Genomic DNA, 19,787 nt, shown 5'->3' with positions numbered 1-19,787 from the left:
GATTCACATCCAGATCTAGTGAGGTCATTGTTCCCTGTACTCTTCACTTATCAGACCAATGATCGAGTACAATGCCCCATTCGGGATGTATCTCACCCGACATCTGCAGCAATTGGAGAGACCCCAAAAGTTCCTCACCAAAAGGATAAAGGGACTCCAAAATCTGTCATATGCTGCCAGATTGAAGAAACTCCAGCTCTATTCAGTCGCATACCGTCTGCTCAGAGGTGACATGTGCCTGACATACAAGGCCATGTCCAACCCGGAATTAATGGACATGCTCCACCTCAAAAATCCAAATCCACCAAAACCACTAGAGCAAGCGACTTAAACCTTAGCACGGATATAAATAGGACGTGCTGGAGGGATAGATTTATCACTCAGAGACTCCCTATGCTGTGGAATAAAATCCCGGTCCATGTGAGGCAGAGCACCTCGCTGACTCTGTTCAAGAGAAATCTAGACCTGTGGATGGGAGATCGTAGGTTTACCCCGGGAATCATCTCTGGGTCACTGCTGGACAGAGGCACAACAAACTAATGGGCACAGTATTTTTTCATATAAGGGGTGGCGTAAGCCACAATAATTTGGGCTAGGCTTATAAATGCCTTAGGGCAGATAGCCTAGTATAAACCTATGAACCTAAGTGCAGCCTAGGCCAGTGGATAGGAAATTTACATCGGGCCTGACAGCCATGTTCCTTATGGACAGAGGTAGCTTATAAATGCCTGGCCCTCAATGTCCTGTTTAAATACAGAACATCAACATTCTTTCGGGAAAACTTGGCTAGGCTTAGAAAGACCCCCCCCCCCCAATTCCCTCAGATCATTATCCTAGTAGCAATCTATGAATCTATAAAAGCTGTGGACTGTGAATATTGATAAAAATAAATGAAAGAACTGTGGTATTTTTACTGCAAAACAAGCTAGTAAAGTTAAAACTTTATCTTATCATCTTGTTTGTTTTTCAGCAGAACTTGTTCTTACTGATAATAATCATCTTGTTTGCTTTTGATTTGCAAGTTGGAGCAAGAAATATGAAAATGCTGTGTGTTTATAAATATGGATGGTATCTATGCAGTCAGAATTATTACGCACAGGCCTAAGTTTCTTTCCTGTTAAAATGTACATAGCACTGTCTTTGGAGAAACTGCAGGCTCCAACACATATTAATTCAAACGCAAGTTTTCCTTTATCCTTATAAAATCAGCCGAGCCGCCAGCTGTTACACTAATCCTCTAAAACGTTATTCTCAGTTTTACATTTCTCCCACTCCTATCCCCGTTCTTTTGTATCACATCCTTTCAGATAGACTTTGTCTCCACCTTCGTGACGTACCTTCGACACAGTCTAATGAGTAGTTTCCTCTTCTGATGTTCCCCCCACGCTGTGACATACACATTGTCAAGTCACTGCTACGTTGTTATGGAACTGTCTTACTACCACTGTTTCCTTCAGGACAGGAAATATTATCGGAGCAAGTACTTCCTCCACTAAAAGTGCAGCGGAAGTGCTTGAAATCTATCAGCATGTGCAATGTTTCGGTAAGTTAGAAAAAAATTATAAAACTTGGTAAACTGTACCTCCACTTATACTGCTTCGGTGTAATTATAGAGTTTCTTGGTTGTGTTCTCCTGTTATAGCTGATTTTTTTTTTTTACAGTCGGTCTACAACCACCGTGCTTCATACCTATCAACTTCTTAGAGCCAGAAATCTTGTCAAAGGCGTATAAATCAAGGCACATTTTTAAATAATACTCATACAAACGTTAGAACGTTGATATAATATATTTTGTATTAGCATAGATTTCCTGAAGGTTACAAAGTCTAAATGCCCGCTACAGTTTTCAATATGTTATGCTTTAACCTCCTAATTTGCCGTGGAATCTCATGATTTAACTCTTATTTTAGGTTTTCTGGCAATCCCTACAGTTTAGAGGTTTGCCCTGCTTCGGTTTGCGTGTATTTACCGTTTTTATCGCATGTGTTAGTGATGCATGCGTGAAAGCAGAACTGTGTGTGTGATTGCAGATGAGACTGTGTATGCATGTGTGTGGGGAAAGACTGAGCAATGCAGGAGAGAATGATCGGTGCATGCATGAAAGCATGTATGTGTGTTTGTGAATGTAGTTGAGACTGTATCTGTTAGTGCATGAGCGAGAGTTAGCAATGCCTGGTTGACTGAAAAGTGCTTGTGTGAAAGCAGAATGTCTGTGAATGCAGAAGAGGTTGTGTCTGTGTAGAGAGATGCAGGTGTATGAGAGGGAGTTAGCGATGCATGAAATCAGAATGTGTGTGTGAATGAAAAAGAAACGGTGTCTGTATTTGTAAGAAATGAGTGTGTGTGCCATGAATTTTTTTTATTTTTCTGTGTAGTGGAAGTCTAACATGCCAGTCAAGATCGGCTTATTACAGGGAAGTGTTTTTTTCTTTCTTTCTTTTTTGCTGTTGCTGAGGGAGTAGGGTGCTTGTTCATACTGTGTGTTTTAGGCACTAGATGAACCAGCTACGCTTCTGTTTGCCGCAAACTTCATTTGTAATGACATCAATCATCATAGCAGGCGTTGCTAACAGATTACAGCGCGGTAATCTGTCAGTGTAGTATCTCGCAGGATGCGCAGTAGCAAAGCCCGCCCCAAACACGCCTCCAGCCCTGTGGAGGCAGCAGCATGAATATTCAACAGAGTACGGAATTTAATATAATTAATATTCAGCATCTGCGCTGAAAGCAACCCCTTGTTTTATTGTAGACATTCAGTACCAAAAAATGAAATGTTTTACATGTACATCACATTTTAGTTAGTCAATCGGGCAGAGCTCACACAACCAAACTTTATTTTATTTTACATTTGTTAACCGGCCTAGTCCAACTGGATATATGTCCATTTTCAGTTAAGGCCCGGGGAGATAAGATCCACAACTAACAGTAAATGCCATTTAAATGCGGGTACATAGTAGATTTTTGCAATACCTTGTGATTCGGCTTACAGAGTCTTAGTACATATCAGTTATGGTTAGTCATACAAAGAAATCTCTAATAACATTTTAAACAGTTAAATCATACTCTCTTTATTGTTAGTAGAAAAGTAACTAGTTTATACAGGTATGGAGATTAATAGCCAGAGATAAGTGAGGTAGTTAGGGTTAGCACAGGGGCATAGCCAGTGTGATGTATGGTTTCAGTTTGCTTTTAAATAGGGTTATAGATGAAAGGGAGGTTAGGTCACTGGGGAGGGAGTTTCAAGTTTTACCAACAGAGAATCACCAGCCAAATTCTTTTTATTTATTTGTACAACTAGTTTATTTGATGAGCATAGGGTCTTGAGGTTATTATACCGGTTGATAAGGTTTGTAAGTATAGATGTGTTAGAAGGTTGATATAGGATTTTGTGGGCAACTGCTAGTTGGTTAAGTAGTAGTAGATTTGGTAACTCTAATCATCCTAGTTGTTGAAGATTGTTACAATGATGGGTTCTGTAGGTAGACCCAGTTGCAAATCTAGCAATATTGTTGTAGGAGATAGCCAGCTTGTTCAAATTGCTTTTATATAGTTTAGTATATATAGGGGAGGCATAAAGAAGGGTAGAGATTAAGTGGGTACGGGCAATAGTGGTCCTGGCTAGTGGGGTCAGAAAGGGTTTGATCTAAACGATACTGTTACAGTTTAGCAGCTGAAAATGTTTCCCGAAAATGCTAGCAGCACTGTTTCATAGCACTTGTTCAGTGCTGAACTGGTCACCTGGCCTTAAGGCATCCAAATCTGAAAAGCGAGGGTGTGGGGGGTGTGCAGGGGGCTTGCCCCCCTGAAAAAGGAGAAAAAAAATAATTTCTTTGAGGATGGAGTTTGTTGTGTGCGTGAATATTTAGCAGTTTACATGACGTGAAGTGAATTAGCATGCCTGTCAGTCTTCCTTGATATCCCCACCCATTTGGCTGTGCAGAACTAAGTGCGAGGTACTACACTGGTAGATTACTCGATAGGAGTTCGTGGTGTGCGTAAATATTTAGCAGTTTACATGACATGTGAATTAGCATTCCTGTCAGTCTTCCTCGATATCCCCACCCATTTGGCATGCCAATCACTGACTGCACGCCCAAAGCTGCGCAGAACTAAGTGCGAGGTACTACACTGGTAGATTACCCGATATATTGTATGAGACTTGCTGCTGTACAAATGTTATGTGTACTAAGCTATGTTTCGCTGTGATTTGCAGCTTTGTCTCATATCTCTGCAGTCAGTTATACTTTGATGTAGCCACAAGCAAAACATTACAGTTGCAGTTTTATTTTCGGTTGAGGAATATAAATCAGATTGAAACAACTGCCCTGCATCTGATTGTAGTGGTAATGGAAGCAGCACAAAACGATTGGTACTTAACAACCCATTTGAACAAATTAAATGCTCTTGTGACATTTGCCTGGCATGCACGACTGACGTAAACATTTGCACGGTACTTTTTTTTTTTTTTTTTTTTTTAAGTGTTTACAAACAGTAGTCTCTGCTGAAATCTGTCTCAGTATGGGTCTTGTCATCTTTTCAGTTGCGAAGAATCAGTCGACATTAAATATTTTCGCTCTTTTGTTCTGCACTGTGTCAGAGAGAGAGAGATCTCTCAACTGCCTCTGATTTTTGGGGATGTCCCCAAGTTTGGCTTAGAAATTTACTTCTAAGGTTTTTAAATCTGTGTCCTTGATTATTCTTGGATTTGTCCCTGGTAATTGTAGAGATAAGAGGTTGAGAGTTATGTTAACCTGTATTCAGACTTAATTTACCCATTCACATAGGTTCATAGTTATATACTAGTTTAATGACCAGTGGGCTAGTTACAGGCCTGGTCGAGTATTCCATTTGCACCCCACAAACTTAGTGCCTTAAAGTTATATGTAAGCTAAGTTAAGATTTACAGGCTGTCTCTGTCTATTAGAGGTATAGATGCTAGACCCAGAATACATTTATGATTTCCCATCCACTGGCCCAAGTTACTCTTGACTAGGGTTATGGAAGAGCTCTCCCTCACACTGGATGGGAAGCCTGTTTCAAGGAGGAGAATTCCCTGAGACACATACCTGTCCCTCCAACATGTCCTATGTAAGTCATAAGCAAAGTTTAAATCCCTAGATCGAGTAATTCTGATGTTTGTTTTGTTGCTATGCAAGACGTTCATCCGAGTGGTATTCTAGGGTGCTTTGTATGCCAGACATAGTTCACCTCTCAGCAGTTTGTAGGAAACACTTTGAGGTGATCTGCATAGGGCATGCTGTTTATGCCCTGTATTCTTTTTGTGAAGAACCTGTATGGATGTTCCAGTTGTTGCATGTGCCTGGTCAGGTACATGCTGAAGGGGGCTTTGTACTGAGTAATAGGCTTGATGAGGGGTGAAATACAGCAGACTGATGACTTCCTTGCACGATGCCATGCCTTTGCTTCTACGTTGAGCAACATTGAATAATTTTCTTACTACAATAGATGCTTATTGGTCAAAATTGACTTCTTCGAATCAGTCTCCAGAGCCATGGACAAGGATGAGGTGGTCCACACAGCCTATCTGGACCTCGCAAAGGTCTTCGACACCATCCCCCACTTTGGAATCGTAGATAAATTTACTAAGATGGGCATAAATCCCTACGTCACTCGGTGGGTTGTCAACTGTTTTACTGACAGAACCCACACTGTAAAAGTAGCCGACTCAAATCCAGCTCCAAACAAGTGGAGTACCTCAGGGTTCAGTCCTGGGACCGCTCTTGTTTGGCATCTACTTCTCTGAAGTATAGGCCAACACTAAGGGACTCTGGCTTACAAAGTTTGCAGATGACTGCAAACTGGGAGCCATTATTGAATCCCCAAATAATGTGGATATTCTACAAAAGGGCTTTACAGAAACAGATGCTTGGTGCTAGGGCCATGGGCTCCAGCTCAGTGCCAAGAAATGTATAGCTATCCCCTCTGGGAAAAAACATGTACCCGCGAATTACCACATAGGTGGCAGTACGCCAAACATCGAAAGTGTGATAAGAGACTTAGGGACACAGGTGGACAGTGGTCTGACCTTTGATAACCACATCACCACAACAGTCAGAAAATCCTTCTATGTGGCACATCCCATCACTAAGGGTGTTTCATCCAGAAAAAAAGGAGGTCATTGTCCCACTGTACTCATCCCTCATTAGACCCATTATAGAATACAACGCCCCGTATGATATGTACCTCTCAAGATATCTGCAACAACTGGAAAGGTCACAGAAATATCTCACTTAATGAATCACAGGCCTAAAGCAAATACCCTATGGTGACCATCAAAAAAAACTCCACCTATCCTCTGTCACATATTGTATACTCGAAGGTGATCTCTTCTTAACATACAAGGCCATGTCAAACCCAGAGCTGTTGGACATGCTACACTTAAAGAAATCCCAATCCCTCAGAGCCACACACTCCAGGGATCTAAACCTTGTCATCACAATGAACAAAACATGCTGGAGAGTGAGGTTCCTGACCCAGAGACTCCCCAGACTCTGGAATAGACTGCCCATACATGTCAAGCAGAGCGCTTCTTTGGCTCTCTTCAAAAGGAACCTTGATGATTGGATGGGAGATGGAAAATTCACCCCAGGGATCATGTCAGTCGTCCTGCTAGATAGGGATCCAGGGAAGTAAATACTGTGGGAAGAAATAGCCAGGGAGTTGTTATGGCTAGGCTTGTATAGGCCCTAGGGCTGATAGCCTAGTACCAACCTATGAACCTAAAAGCCAGGCCACTATCTACATATGTACCCAAATCGCTGACTACTGGTTCTACTCTTAGGGGTGTTTTAAGCTGTGGCTTTGGCACCAGTCACTTGTCTGTGTTAGTCTTTCCTGTAGGATGTCTTGGCAGGATTCTATGACTGCTACTAATTACAATTTTCTGCAGACCTGGACATCCAGAGGCAACTTCCAAGAAGTAGGTGCCAAAAAGGAGTGGACCCAGCACAGAACCCTGAGGGACTCTGCTATGACTGGTCTCTTTGTGGAGGTGGTGTCACATGTAAGGGGAGGGAGGCTGGCATAATGGTTAAGGTATTTACCTTACAAACGTAAGGTGCAGAGTTTGATTCTCATGTGGGGTAATTGGCTAGGCATAAAATGGCTCACAATGGCAGTTGGCTTAGTACTAATCTGTGAACCTATATCCTGACTTCCTGAATTCTATCTGAGAGCCAGCTGACTATCCAGAGTGTAACGGAGGGGTTTATGCCTATACCCATGAGTTTGTTTACAATGCAGAAGTGGGATATTTTATCAAATCCCTTAGCTAGGTCAAGGTGGGCAGTATGCAGTGTTTTGCCATCATCCATTACCTTTGTGACCTTCTCAAAGATGTTCATCAAGCTGAGTAGGCATGATGTGCCCTGGATCTAGTGTTTGAAGATTTTCTGTGTCCTTATTAATTATTTCATGGTAATGCTTTGCATAAGATATTAGTTACATTTTTGGTTCTTTAGTTCCCAAGGTCTGTTGATGGACTGCCCTTGTGCAGAGAGATGACCAGTACACTTCTCAGTTTGTATGGCACAAAGCCTGTATGAAGGCTATGGTTAAACAGTGACTCTGGTGGTCCCGATAGGTCATGTTTCAGGCTATTTAGGAGGCATCCTGGGATATTATCGGGGCCCATTGATGCAGTGTTGTTGACCTTAAAGAGCACATTTAGGACCTGCTCACTAGTGATAGTTGTGGGGGTGGGGTTGGGGTTGATGGTATTCCCTGGATGCCCTTTGGGACATGGGGTTGGTAAAATTGAAGCTGAATTTGTTGGCCAGTAGATTTGCTATATCTTCCAGCTCCATATTGGTGGCTCCATTTACACTGCTGTGTACTGCCTTTGAGGTTTTGAACACAGCTAAAGAAAGTTTTGTTGTCCTTTGTCTGGGAGGCTGTCTTTACCTCAAATCTGACTTTAATAAATTTAATTTGTACTGTCTTAGTTTGTTTAGATCGTTGAGAGTCTTTTCATCGTGGTGGGCATCACACTTCCTAATCTTGGCTATGACTTTGATTGGATTCTAGCAGGGTGGTTTGCTTTTTGAGTTAGTCCTGGGTTTATTTCTGGTAGGCACAGCTGTCTGTATGCATTTATTGACATACTTGTGCAGGGGTTCTGAGAACAATTTTACATAGGCAGCTGTGTTCCCAGGGTTTGGAAAGGAGAACTTAAAGTATTGACAGGTTATCTCTTAGTAGTATGAAGTTTACCTTAGAGTAGTTCTTAAGTGTTTTGGGGTTAGCTGAAGGGGTCACATAATTATTTTTATTACGAAGGAGACAGTTTTGTGGTCTGACCTTTCCTGAGATGACACTATAGTAAAGGCGGGAGAAAAGGTACAGCATTTTCCCGTGTTTGGGAGTACCAGGTCGAGTATGTTTGCACCCCTAGTGGGAGTATGGACAATCTGGTCAAAAGTGTTTGTGTTTACAAAGTCCAGGAATCTCTGGGCATACAAGTTTGTGATTGTGCAAGTGTCCCAGTTTGAACTTGCCCATGAATATGGTATTGGGTTGAATGCCAAGGGCCTCAATACAGTTTACATGTTACTTGGGTCATAAGGTGGTGATCTATAGCTTATTAAGTCCTGGTTGCAGTTTCCCATTATGGACTTTATTATCATTACAGTACACCACAGAGTCGTGCATCTTGACTCCACAGAAAGACAAATGCCATGGACCACTATAGAGATCATGTCTACATGGTTTCCACTGAGGGCACTTGGCTATTATACACACGCTGAGATTCCAGCTGCCATTCGGGCTGAGTTGTCCCAGTCCCTGTAAAAGGTATCAGATGCAGAGCTGAAGAAGTAGTTTGACACTCTCATCTACATTAAGTAATATGAATGACCTAATCATGCAAGTGATTCACAAGACACAGGGTAATGCCGGAGGAGCACAAGTGATGCAGTTACTGTACACTGGCATGACTTGCTTCACATCACCAGCATCATTTAGAATTTCAGGGCAACCATCTGTAAGCTTTAATGGTTCTTACTTACTTGTTTGGACCACTTGCTAAGAGAATGCCAGAAGAAAGTGAGAAGAATAAAACTCTTGTAGCACTGGCATCAAGGTTATGTCTACCCACTGCCCATTTAAAGGCCAGAGAAGAGTCTGCATTACATATAGCTCAGATGTGACCAGAAGGAATGGATTACATGTATGTGTTTTCTGTGGTAGCAAGAAAGATTTAGAGCACTGCAGGGTATTACTAGTGTCATATTAATTACTCTGTATATGTTCTAGCATTGAATGGCACTGATTTCAGTGTGAAATAGCTGAAGGGCTTGGAAGTGTAGGACTTACAACTCAGATCTATTTCAGTTCTCTGTACAGGCTTTTTAGTTGCGGTCGGTATAGACCCAGAGCAGCAATATAACTGAGCTAGAGAGTTCTGAGGCCAAACTATGTGTATTCCCATGTATGTTAGCTAGTTTTATTTATGGTTTCCATATTTTATAGGGATGTGGTGGCCATCACAGACTGCGATAGGCCATGTCATCACAGCTGTCACAAAGTCGATGGCAAAGGGGTATGTGTAATATGATACTTTTTTTGGTATTCAAAATTAGTGTGTAGGGTCTGCACACATTTTCACAAAGAGCACAGTCCTATGAATGTATTTATTTATTTATTTTTTATTTTATGTTATTTTACATTTGTTGACTGGGAGAATCCAACTGGATAAATGTTCATTTTTAGTGGAGACCCGGGGAGAAAAGTTCCAGAGTTTGTAAATATGCAAAGGCATTCAAAGGCAAGTAAACACATGCAGTGTTATGCAGAGACGAAGTACAACACATGACATTTTAGAAGTACATTGAGAGAAAAAAAAATATTTTGGCTGTACATTTTAGAGGTACATAGAGAAAAAAAATTAGCTGCAAAATGTAGAAGCAGGACACGTTAGTTGTATGACCAGTAATTTCTACTTGAATTATTGAGAGTATGTATAATTCACTCATAGAGTTTCTAAGAGTATAGTAGAACTGCTAGTAGATCTTCTTCTAGATCTTCTTCTTTCGGCTGCTCCTGTTAGGGGTCGCCACAGCAGATCAACTGTTTCCATTTCCTCCTGTCCTCTGCATCTTGCTCTGTCACACCAACCACCTGCATATCCTCTCTCACCACATCCATAAACTTTATCTTAGGCCTTCCTCTTTTCCTGTTACCTGGCAGCTTCATCCTTAGCATCTTTTTCCCAATATACTCTGCATCCCTCCTCAGCACATGTCCAAACCAACGTAATATTACCTCTCTGGCTTTGTCTCCAAACCTTCCAACCTGGGCTGACCCTCTAATATACTTATTCCTAATCCTGTCCATCCTGGTCACACCCAGTGCAAATCTTAACATCTTTAACTCTGCCACGTCCAGCTCTGATTCCTGCCTTTTTGTCAATGCCACTGTCTCCAACCCGTATAACATAGCTGGTCTCACTACCCTCTTGTAGACCTTCTCTTTCACTCTTACTGGTACTCGTCTGTCACAAATTACTCCTGACACTCTTCTCCACCCACTCCATCCTGCCTGTACTCTCTTCCACACTCGCAATTACTCTGAACTGTTGATCCCAAGTACTTAAACTCATTCACCTTCGCCACCTCTACTCCCTGCATCCTCACCATTTCTCTATCCTTCCTCTCATTCACACACATATATTCTGTCTTAGTCCTGCTGACCTTCATTCCTCTTCTCTCTAGAGCATATCTCCACCTCTCCAGGGTCTCCTCCACCTGTTCCCTACTCTCACTATAGATCACAATGTCATCTGCAAACATCATAGTCCACGGGGACTCCTGTCTGATCTCGTCTGTCAACCTGTCCATCACCATTGCAAATAAGAAAGGACTCTGAGCTGATCCTTGATGTAATCCCACCTCCACCTTAAACGCATCCATCACTCTCACCGCTGTCGCACTACCCTCGTACATATCTTGTACCACTCTTACATACTTCTCTGACACTCCCGACTTCCTCATACAATACCACAACTCCTCTCTAGGCACCCTGTCATATGCTTTCTCTAAATCCACAAAGACACAACGCAACTCCTTCTGACCTTCTCTGTACTTCTCCATCAACACTCTCAGAGCAAACATTGCATCTGTAGTGCTCTTTCCTGGCATGAAATCATACTGCTGATCACTAATCATCACCTCCCTTCTTAACTTTGCTTCCACTACTCTTATCCATAACTTCATGCTGTGACTGATCAGTTTAATCCCTCTGTAGTTACTACAGCTCTGCACATCACCCTTATTCTTAAAAATCGGTACCAAAACACTTTTTCTCCATTCCTCAGGCATCCTCGCACTTTCCAAGATTTCATTAAACAATCTAGTTAAAAACTCCACTGCCATTTCACATAAACACCTCTATGCTCCCACAGGTATGTCATCTGGACCAACAGCCTTTCCGTTCTTCATCCTCTTCATAGCTATCCTTACTTCCTCCTTGCTAATCCACTGCACTTCATGATTCACTATCCGCACATCATCCAACCTTCTCTCCCTCTCATTCTCTTCATTCATCAACCCCTCAAAGTGCTCTTTCCATCTGCTCAACACACTCTCCTCGCTTGTGAGTACGTTTCCCTCATTATCCTTTATCACCCTTACCTGCTGCACATCTTTACTAGCTCGGTCCCTCTGTCTAGCCAATCGGTACAGGTCCTTTTCTCCCTCCTTAGTATCCAACCTTTTATACAACTCTTCATATGCCTTATCCTTAGCCTTCGTTTCTCTCTTTGCCATGCACCTCATTTCCTTATACTCTTGTCTACTTTCTTCATCTCTTTGACAATCCCACTTCTTCTTCGCCAACCTCTTTCTCTGTATACTCTCCTGTACTTCTTCATTCCACCACCAGGTCTCCTTGTCCTCCTTCCTCTTTCCAGATGTCACACCAAGCACCCTTCTAGCCATCTCTCTTACTAGCTCTGCTGTAGTTACCCAGCTATTCGATAACTGCACTGCCACCCAGTGCCTGTCTTAACTCTTCCCTGAACTGCTAGTAGATGAGGTTTGTGTATTAAGAATACTAGTACATGCAGTAAATTAGTATGCGGCGGTTGATAGAGAAAGTCCTGGGGGAAAAAGCAGGTGTAGAGGGTCAACCTGGGGGAAAGCATGGGCATTACCTATTGATAAGTAAGCTTCCTTTAGTAGTTGTTTAAACTTAATGACAGAATTTACTGAGGTAATATCAGGGAGCAGTGAGTTCCAGATTCTGCCTATGTACTTAGGAAATAGGGAGTCTCCTGCTGAGTTGTTGGTTCTGGTGGTCTTGATTAAGGTCCTGTCACTAGAGTGTAGTTGTCTTGGGTTTTCATGTATTTTAAGAAAATGAGATAGTGTTGGTATTTTGTCTGGATATAGTAGGAGTTTTTTAGTGAAAACTAGTTGGTGGAATGTAATGAGATTTTGAAGTTCAAGCCAATTTAGCTGGTATAGTGAGTGGCAATGATGGTAATGGTAGGGAGCATTTGTGGCAAATCTGGCAATTTGATTGTAACATGTGTCTAGTTTTGTAATTTCTGTTTTGGATAGGTTGGTGGAGGTGGGGCAGCATATAGTGTGGATAGTAGCAGAGTTTGCGCCATGGTAATTTTAGTCTGTTGATTTAGGTATGTTTTTTATTTTTGTACAGACTGCCTAGTTTTCTGTGTGTGTTTTTGATGGTTTGATTTATGTGCAGGTCAAACTTCAGTTTGTTGTCAGTTGTAGTTTTGTGTGGGTGTCTGAGGAGATGATACCATTATTAGACGTAATACTGAAAGAATCAATGTCTAAGTTTGATTTATTTGGTTTGAAAATTAGTAATTTGGTCTTTTTGGGTTCACTAACATGTTTTTATTGAGAAACCAAGCTTTAGTGGTTTTGAAGACTTGTTGGGTAGCGGAAAGGAGTGTGAGGAGATTGGTGGCTGAGCAGACTAGTGTTGAGTCAGCATATTGTATGACAGTTGCATCTTGGGTGATCTTATTCAGATCCTTGATAAATATGGAAAATAATAGAGGGCCTAAAATTGATCCTTGTAGGACTCCAGTTGTAATAGGGAGCAGTGTGGATAGTTTGTTATCGCACCTGACTGCTTGCTGTCTACCTGTTAGGTAGTTTTGATACCAGGCTAGTGAGTCAGTGGCTAGTCCAAGGTCAGAGAGTGACTCAAGAAGTTTGGTATGGTTGACCATGTCGGATGCTTTTGGTAGGTCTAAAAATATAGCTGATGTTAGATTCCGGTTGGTGAAAGAGCGGATGGCAGTTCTGCTGTGGGCTCGTCTAAATCCGTGTTTGGTAGGAGTGAGAAGTATGCTTTTGGATCTCTGCCTGCACTATTCAGGAGAACTTTGATTAAGATGTGCAGTATTCTGAAAAGCCAGACACACTGTACTCATGACACTGTAAACAGCAGTTCAGTCCTGTTTGCTTACTGCCTGACATGCCAAGTTCAGTTAGTACAACTGGAATGGGATGCTGCAATCCTTAATTTACTGAAGGTTATAACCCGTCTAAGTGGTGTTTTTCTGCAAACTACACTCATTTGTGTCTTAGTTTTTGGAGAGACTGTAGCATAAGTTGTAATATGAAAATCTGAAGGACTCTGGCTGAGTAGTGTCTCTCTTGCACATTAACAGCACAATAGACCTACCCAGTTTGGCTTTAAGGGCAGATCATGCCTCCTAAACCTGGTGGACTTCTTTGAGACAGATTTAGGAGATATGTGCACACATTTATGAAGGTATGTTTTTACTTATTTATGTATTTGGTATGTGATATGTATATCTTAGTATTTTTAATCAAGACTTGCAGTCAATGTGTGCATTATTTCTTGTAAATGAAATAGATCAATATTTTTTAATATTTCAATACCTAATTTTATATATATAGATTGCTTGATAGTTTTTGTTTTTTTATATATATTACTCTAGGCATAAGTGTATTGTTTATGTATATAATCAGCTTTGCATTTCCATACTGATGGATTGTAAGTTTTCATGTTAAGTGTTAGTATACCTTTAAGTGTATTTTCTGGCTAATCCAATTGGATTTACAGGAAGACTATTTAAATGATGGATTTGTAGTGTTTTTTGTACGTCTGAAGAAGCCAGTAGGTGAAAGCGCTAACGTGTTCAAATAAACTAGTTTTTATCAGTACGAACGTTTTTAGAGTTGTTAATAGCAATTTATACTTGCATTTTATCACAAGTGTTATTGGTCGCTGTAACTACAAGTATTTATTACAACCATTCTGCCAGGAATTCCACGGAAACTTTTGGAAGTGGCTTCTTTGAGACAGTCACCAAGGCTTTAGACGAGGGGAAAGGAGGTCCACACAGCCTACCTAGACCTCGCAGAGGCTTTCAACACCTTTCCCCATTCCGGTATTGTAGACAAGCTCACCAGCCTGAACATAAAACCCCTACGTCACAAGATGGGTTGCCAGTTGGCTCACAGATAGAACCCACACGGAGAGAGTTGCAGGCTGTAGGTCCGACTCTAAACCGGTTACAAGTGGCATCCCCCAGGACTGAGTCCTGGGACCCCTCCTGTTTGGTATATACTTCTCAGAGGTACAGGCAAGCACAGGAGGACTATGGCTGACCAAGTCCACAGATGTCTGCAAACTGGGGGCCATAACTGACTCTCTGGCTGATACAGACATCTTCCAGAAGGGTCTTACTGAGACGGATACCTGGTGTCAAAGTCGTGGCCTCAAGCTAAACGCCAAAAAGTGCATAGTCATCCCCTTTGGGAAAAAAACAAAGTACCCGTGAACTACCACATATGTGGTAGTCCCCTAAATACAGAAAATGTAGTAAGGGATCTGTATGGGAGGCAGAGGTCACCTCTTTGTAGCCTGTATGATTCTGAGAAGAAAGGATAAGGCTTTGAAGTAGTCTGCATAGTTTTTTTAATTTAAGCCCTTGGTCCTTTAGTGAGAAAGTAAGTGTGTGGACATGTGCATATTGAATGGGGCATTATAGTCGGTAATCGGTTTGATGAGAACCAAGTGTTATGGAATGATTACATCCTTGGATCTAGATACCATACATTTAGATATAAGCTATGCAATGGAAAAAAAAGATATCTTTACAACAGTGAATATGTGGTGATAAAAGAATCCTTTATTGTCAGCACAGGTTCCCAGTTTCTAGGATTAACTTTTAGGGGCATACTGTCAATGTGATAGTTGCAAGTTAAGTCATGCTTGACGAAGGATACAATTATACATTTCTCGGCATTTAAATTTAGTTCACGGTTTTGACACCAGCTATTTGTTTGGGAAAGGCCTTCTTGGAGGGTTTTGGTGTCCTTTTGGGAGTTTATAATGGCACCAAGTTTAACCCATGGTGGTGGTGCTGCGGTAGCATTGTTGCCTCACAGTAAGACGCTGTCCGGTTCGATTCTCCGCTTCTGCGTGGAGACATGTGTGAATGGGCGTACCTTCGTTGAAGGTTGTGCATCAGGGCTGGTAACTCGGCACGTAAAAATCAACTACCAATCATTAGTGGACCGGAGTTCCGTTGTGGCGACACCTAACCGGGAAAAGCCGAAAGACACAACATAATGGCACTAAGTTTGCAGTTGTCTGCAAACTTGGTCAGTCATAAATCCTTAACATTTGCTCTGACGTCTGGTAAGTAAATGCCAGAGAGGAGTGGTCCAAGGTCTGAACCCTGGGAACGCTGCTAGTGACAAGTCTTTTGGAGGAGTTTGAGCCACCCATCCTAACTTCCTAGGTTCATTTTGGGAGTCAGATTGCTAACCAGCAATACATAGGGATTTACATTTAGCTTGGAGAAAGTATCTGCAGTACCTGAGTGTGGGATGGTGTTGAATGCTTTTGTGAGGTCTAGATATGTAGTTTGTAGTGATTTGCCCTCATCCATTGCTTCAGTAACCTTATTGAAGAATTGCCCAGGTTAACCAGGCAAGATCTGCCCTTGATGAATCCAGACTGGCATAGGGTGAGAGCCTGTAGGTTTTGACCTTTTTCTGTAGCCTTGCAGACAAGGATTGTCAGTCTTGTGTATCTGTAGTTATCCAGGTGTATTATAGCTTCATGGTTTACGTTACTGTGTATGAGTCTGAAAGCTGTTAAAATGTAGACTTTGGGAGAAAAGGCAGCCTGTCCTAACCAAAGGTAATAAACTGCACACAATTATTTTTAAAACACTTGGTACTGATGCTAAAATTCACATGCATTGAATGAGTTGTTTGTAATTTTGTGTGACTTTCTGTACAGTTGTGTTTTTGACTTTGCATGGATTTCTGTACAGTTTTGAAACTGGTGTGCATTATCAAGAAGTGCTTTCAGTAAATCACTTGCTCATAGGGCTTCTTTTGTCATCTTTGATCTGCATCAAGCTCCAGTATGTCTTTGCTGAGCTTAATCTCAGTTTCACTTGTACTGTATCCACTCTGTAAATACCTTGTTGCTTACATCAGGTTAACCATGCCTTTGATAAGCTTAAAAGCTGGAAAAGCTTACTCAAACTCTGCAATAGACTGCTTTGAGGGAAAGGTTAGCTTGTTTTTCTTGTATTGCTTTCTTGCCTTTTTATATTGTGGTGTGTCATCATTCCACTGTTTTATAATTGCATTCTGTTTTCCATTGCATATTTGAACTAGCAAAGAAACCAAAGCTGTCTGTCTTGATAGTCACAGAAATTAGATTTTTTTCTCACTGCTGTTCTCAATTTTATTGTCTCCTTAATTGTCCACCCCTTATATTAATTTGACCACATAATGACTTTCTTCTTTTTCATTGGCTTTTTTCAGTGAGTGCCTCAGTTCTTCTCTCTTCTGTTTCATTGGCTATCAGTAAGCACAAAATTTATAATTTTGTGAAGTCAGCCTTATTAAGCTATTTAAATTTATTTTCCCTCCCACTTTATTCTATAGTGCCAGAATACTGAGTGCCTCCCCATACAAGAATACTGAGTGCCTCCCCATACAATCCGTCTTATTGTTTTTAACATTGGTGGTTCTCCCCTTAAACTGCTAAAGCTTTCTTTTCTATCTTCCTAACTGCTTAGTGCACACTGTAGTAGTTCTGAGAATATTAACCCATTTTTTTTTCATATTACTTTTAAAATCTGCAATGTCTGAGGCAAGAATACCAATCATTGGAGGGCCTACATTCTGATTCTTGGTACTCCTCTTTGGATTAGTCCTTCTGTTTTGCTTCTGCTGAGGGAAGACACAGAGGGACATTATTTCTTAGAGTTCCTAAAGACTGCTGATCACTGCAAAGCCTTTAATGGCCCCTTAGGAGTCAATTAGTGCTACTGTTTTGCTTCTGATGAAAGAAAAAGCAGTGTCTGTGTGTCTGTCCTGATTGGTTTGGGCAAAGGCTACAACAAGCCTACAGACCCCTGCAGCATCTAGGGCAAGACTGGTGATCAGTAAAGAGCTTGTAGTCCACTTCCATCTTGGGATCAGTACTATTATTTTGCTTCTGTGTGAAGCTGTGGTGAGACCAACATTAGTGATAGACAGTAGATGAATCGCCACTAGTTATCGTTTTTGAAAAAAAAAAATAATTGTCTTTTTAATAAGTATTGTTAGATCAGCTACCTTCTAACCTAACTTCAGGTGATCTCTCTAAATACTTCATCCCTAAATCTTCAGGGTCTGCTTATAGTAGTTTTTCTTCTACCTCAGAGTACTAAGTAAATCCCTTTCTTCCATCATCTGACAACATGGCTCAACAGTTCTCACCTCATCTGTGGCCAGCCTGATTACTGACTGAGCACTACTCTTACCATTTGATCTGTGGCCATCCTGATTACTCACTGGACACTACTTTTACCATTTGATTGTACAATCGGCAAGAGATGTAAGTATTTAAGAAACATGCAGGCACTCCTGTTGCATCAGCCACCATCAGTAAGGATTCTGCCTTCACAATGTGACATCAGTCACAGCACACTACTAGACCCATAACATATGCTGAGGCTGTTGCCAAAACCTCCTAAAACTCCCTGTAAAATATCCCAGCCTCTAGCACAAAAAGGCAACACCTACTCCTTTTCTACTCGGTCATACTGCAGATCCACAGAGCTCATCTAAGAGGCTTCAGAAAAGCAGACCTAAGCGCATTAGGGCCACTAAGTCTGCTTTCACACAGGGAACTGTTTAGTTATAGGTGACTCTGTAGTTAGGCATACAGACTCCACACTCGCCTGACTGGACAAGAACAGGGTGATTTGTAAGCTGCTTGTTTGGTGCCAGGATTTGTAATATTACAAGAGTCCTAAGATTCCTTAAAACAAACAAACATGGCTACATCGAAATGGCCCACATGTAAGTGAATAACGTATGGTGCCCCACCCAGATGGATGCATAGAGATGATGGAACTTGCTATGTGTATGTTAGAGACAGGAAATACATTGTTTTTACTAAGAATGATGCGCAAGTACGAAGATAAAGATAATTGGCTAAATAGGTGGTGTCATTCTTTGTGGAATATCTGTCTGGGATGATACAGTACATAACACTTCCTGTTTCAGCAGTGATGACTTGCACGTTATAACAGGGCTTCTGCATACTGACTAAAGTTGTTGTTTACTCCTAATGGGCATTCCTATATAGCAAACTCTTGAAGATTTGGACAACATCAAGTTTCTTCTAAAATCACCTTGGAACTAGTCCTTGTCAACGGCTGTACATAATACTTCCGCTGGTTTGGCCAACATTCCAGGCTTAATTCTTATCAATGCCAGTAATGCACTATGTGAGCTTCTGCTTAAACGGTTAAAACTCAGCCTTTCTGCAGGGGTTGTCCCTGATGCCAGGAGAACAGCCACTGAGACTCCCTACATGAGGGTGGGCCCTCTGTAGACCTGAGTAGATGGCTTTATAGATAAAGCCATGGACTATATCATACCGGAACTCATTTATGCAGACATAAGTAACTTAATTGATCTGCATTCTAATTAGTCTGGTTTTGTGAAAGGCAGGTCCTACCTTATAAACCTAGTAAACTTCTTTGACAAGATTTACTATGGCTGTAGACAGTGGTAATTCTGTGCACACTGTGCATCTCCATCTGGCCAAGGCTTTTGACACTATCCCCTGTGCTGGCCATATTAAAACATTTGATCGGTTTAATGTAAGCCCATCCATTATCTGCTGGAGTGCAAACTGGCTATCCAACAGATCCCATGTGGAGAAAGTTGCTGGTTCCTTGATTGTAACTAATGGGGTACTTTATTAATTAATTTTAACATTTGTTTATTTAATATTTATTTACTGGGAAAGCCCGACTTGGAACAAAGCCAATTTTCAGCAGAGACCCAGGGAGAAATGCTTCAGACTCATGTCTTTGAAACGTGGGAAGAAACTGGAGCACCTGGTGGAAACCCACACGAACACAGGGAGGGCATGCAAACTCCACACACAAGGCATTCCAGCCGAAAATTGAACTGGAGAACCTCTTGCAGTGAGGCGACAACACTACTGCTGCACCACTGCGCACCTTTAGAGATCAGTTGTTGGCCCTCTCCGATTTTACATTTATTTTGCAGACATCCAAACTAATATCCCACATCCCACAGTTGTCGTTGACGAGGTTTGTTAATGAATGCAAACTGGGCACTTCTATCGAAAATGTTGTCAAACTAAATGGAAAAAAAAGTGCAGTGTAGTAGTGTTTGGCAGAAAAGTTGCTGTCACCATATATGTTAAAATAGTATTCCCCCTTCAGAATGATACCACCATAATAGACTTAGATACTTATGTGGATCTCT

At 41.4% G+C, this 19,787-nt stretch overlaps 1 protein-coding gene across 1 annotated transcript in view; it reads left to right on the top strand.

Moving 5' to 3' along the window:
• Positions 1–1,415: 1,415 nt before the first annotated feature.
• The window catches only part of WDR55 (WD repeat domain 55), a 464,497-nt gene continuing 446,125 nt past the window's right edge, over positions 1,416–19,787 (top strand). Inside the window, exon 1 of the mRNA XM_044069028.1 lies at positions 1,416–1,543. Within this exon, the coding sequence (XP_043924963.1) occupies positions 1,529–1,543 (15 nt within the window). The 5' untranslated portion in view covers positions 1,416–1,528. The remainder of the gene's footprint in view (positions 1,544–19,787) is intronic.

Source organism: Protopterus annectens, chromosome 4.part0 (genome assembly GCF_019279795.1).
Source record: "Protopterus annectens isolate FY-2018-M chromosome 4.part0, PAN1.0, whole genome shotgun sequence".
NCBI lineage: Eukaryota > Metazoa > Chordata > Ceratodontiformes > Protopteridae > Protopterus > Protopterus annectens.
Note: the sequence above shows the minus strand (reverse complement) of the source record. Positions and strands in the feature narration are given on the sequence as shown.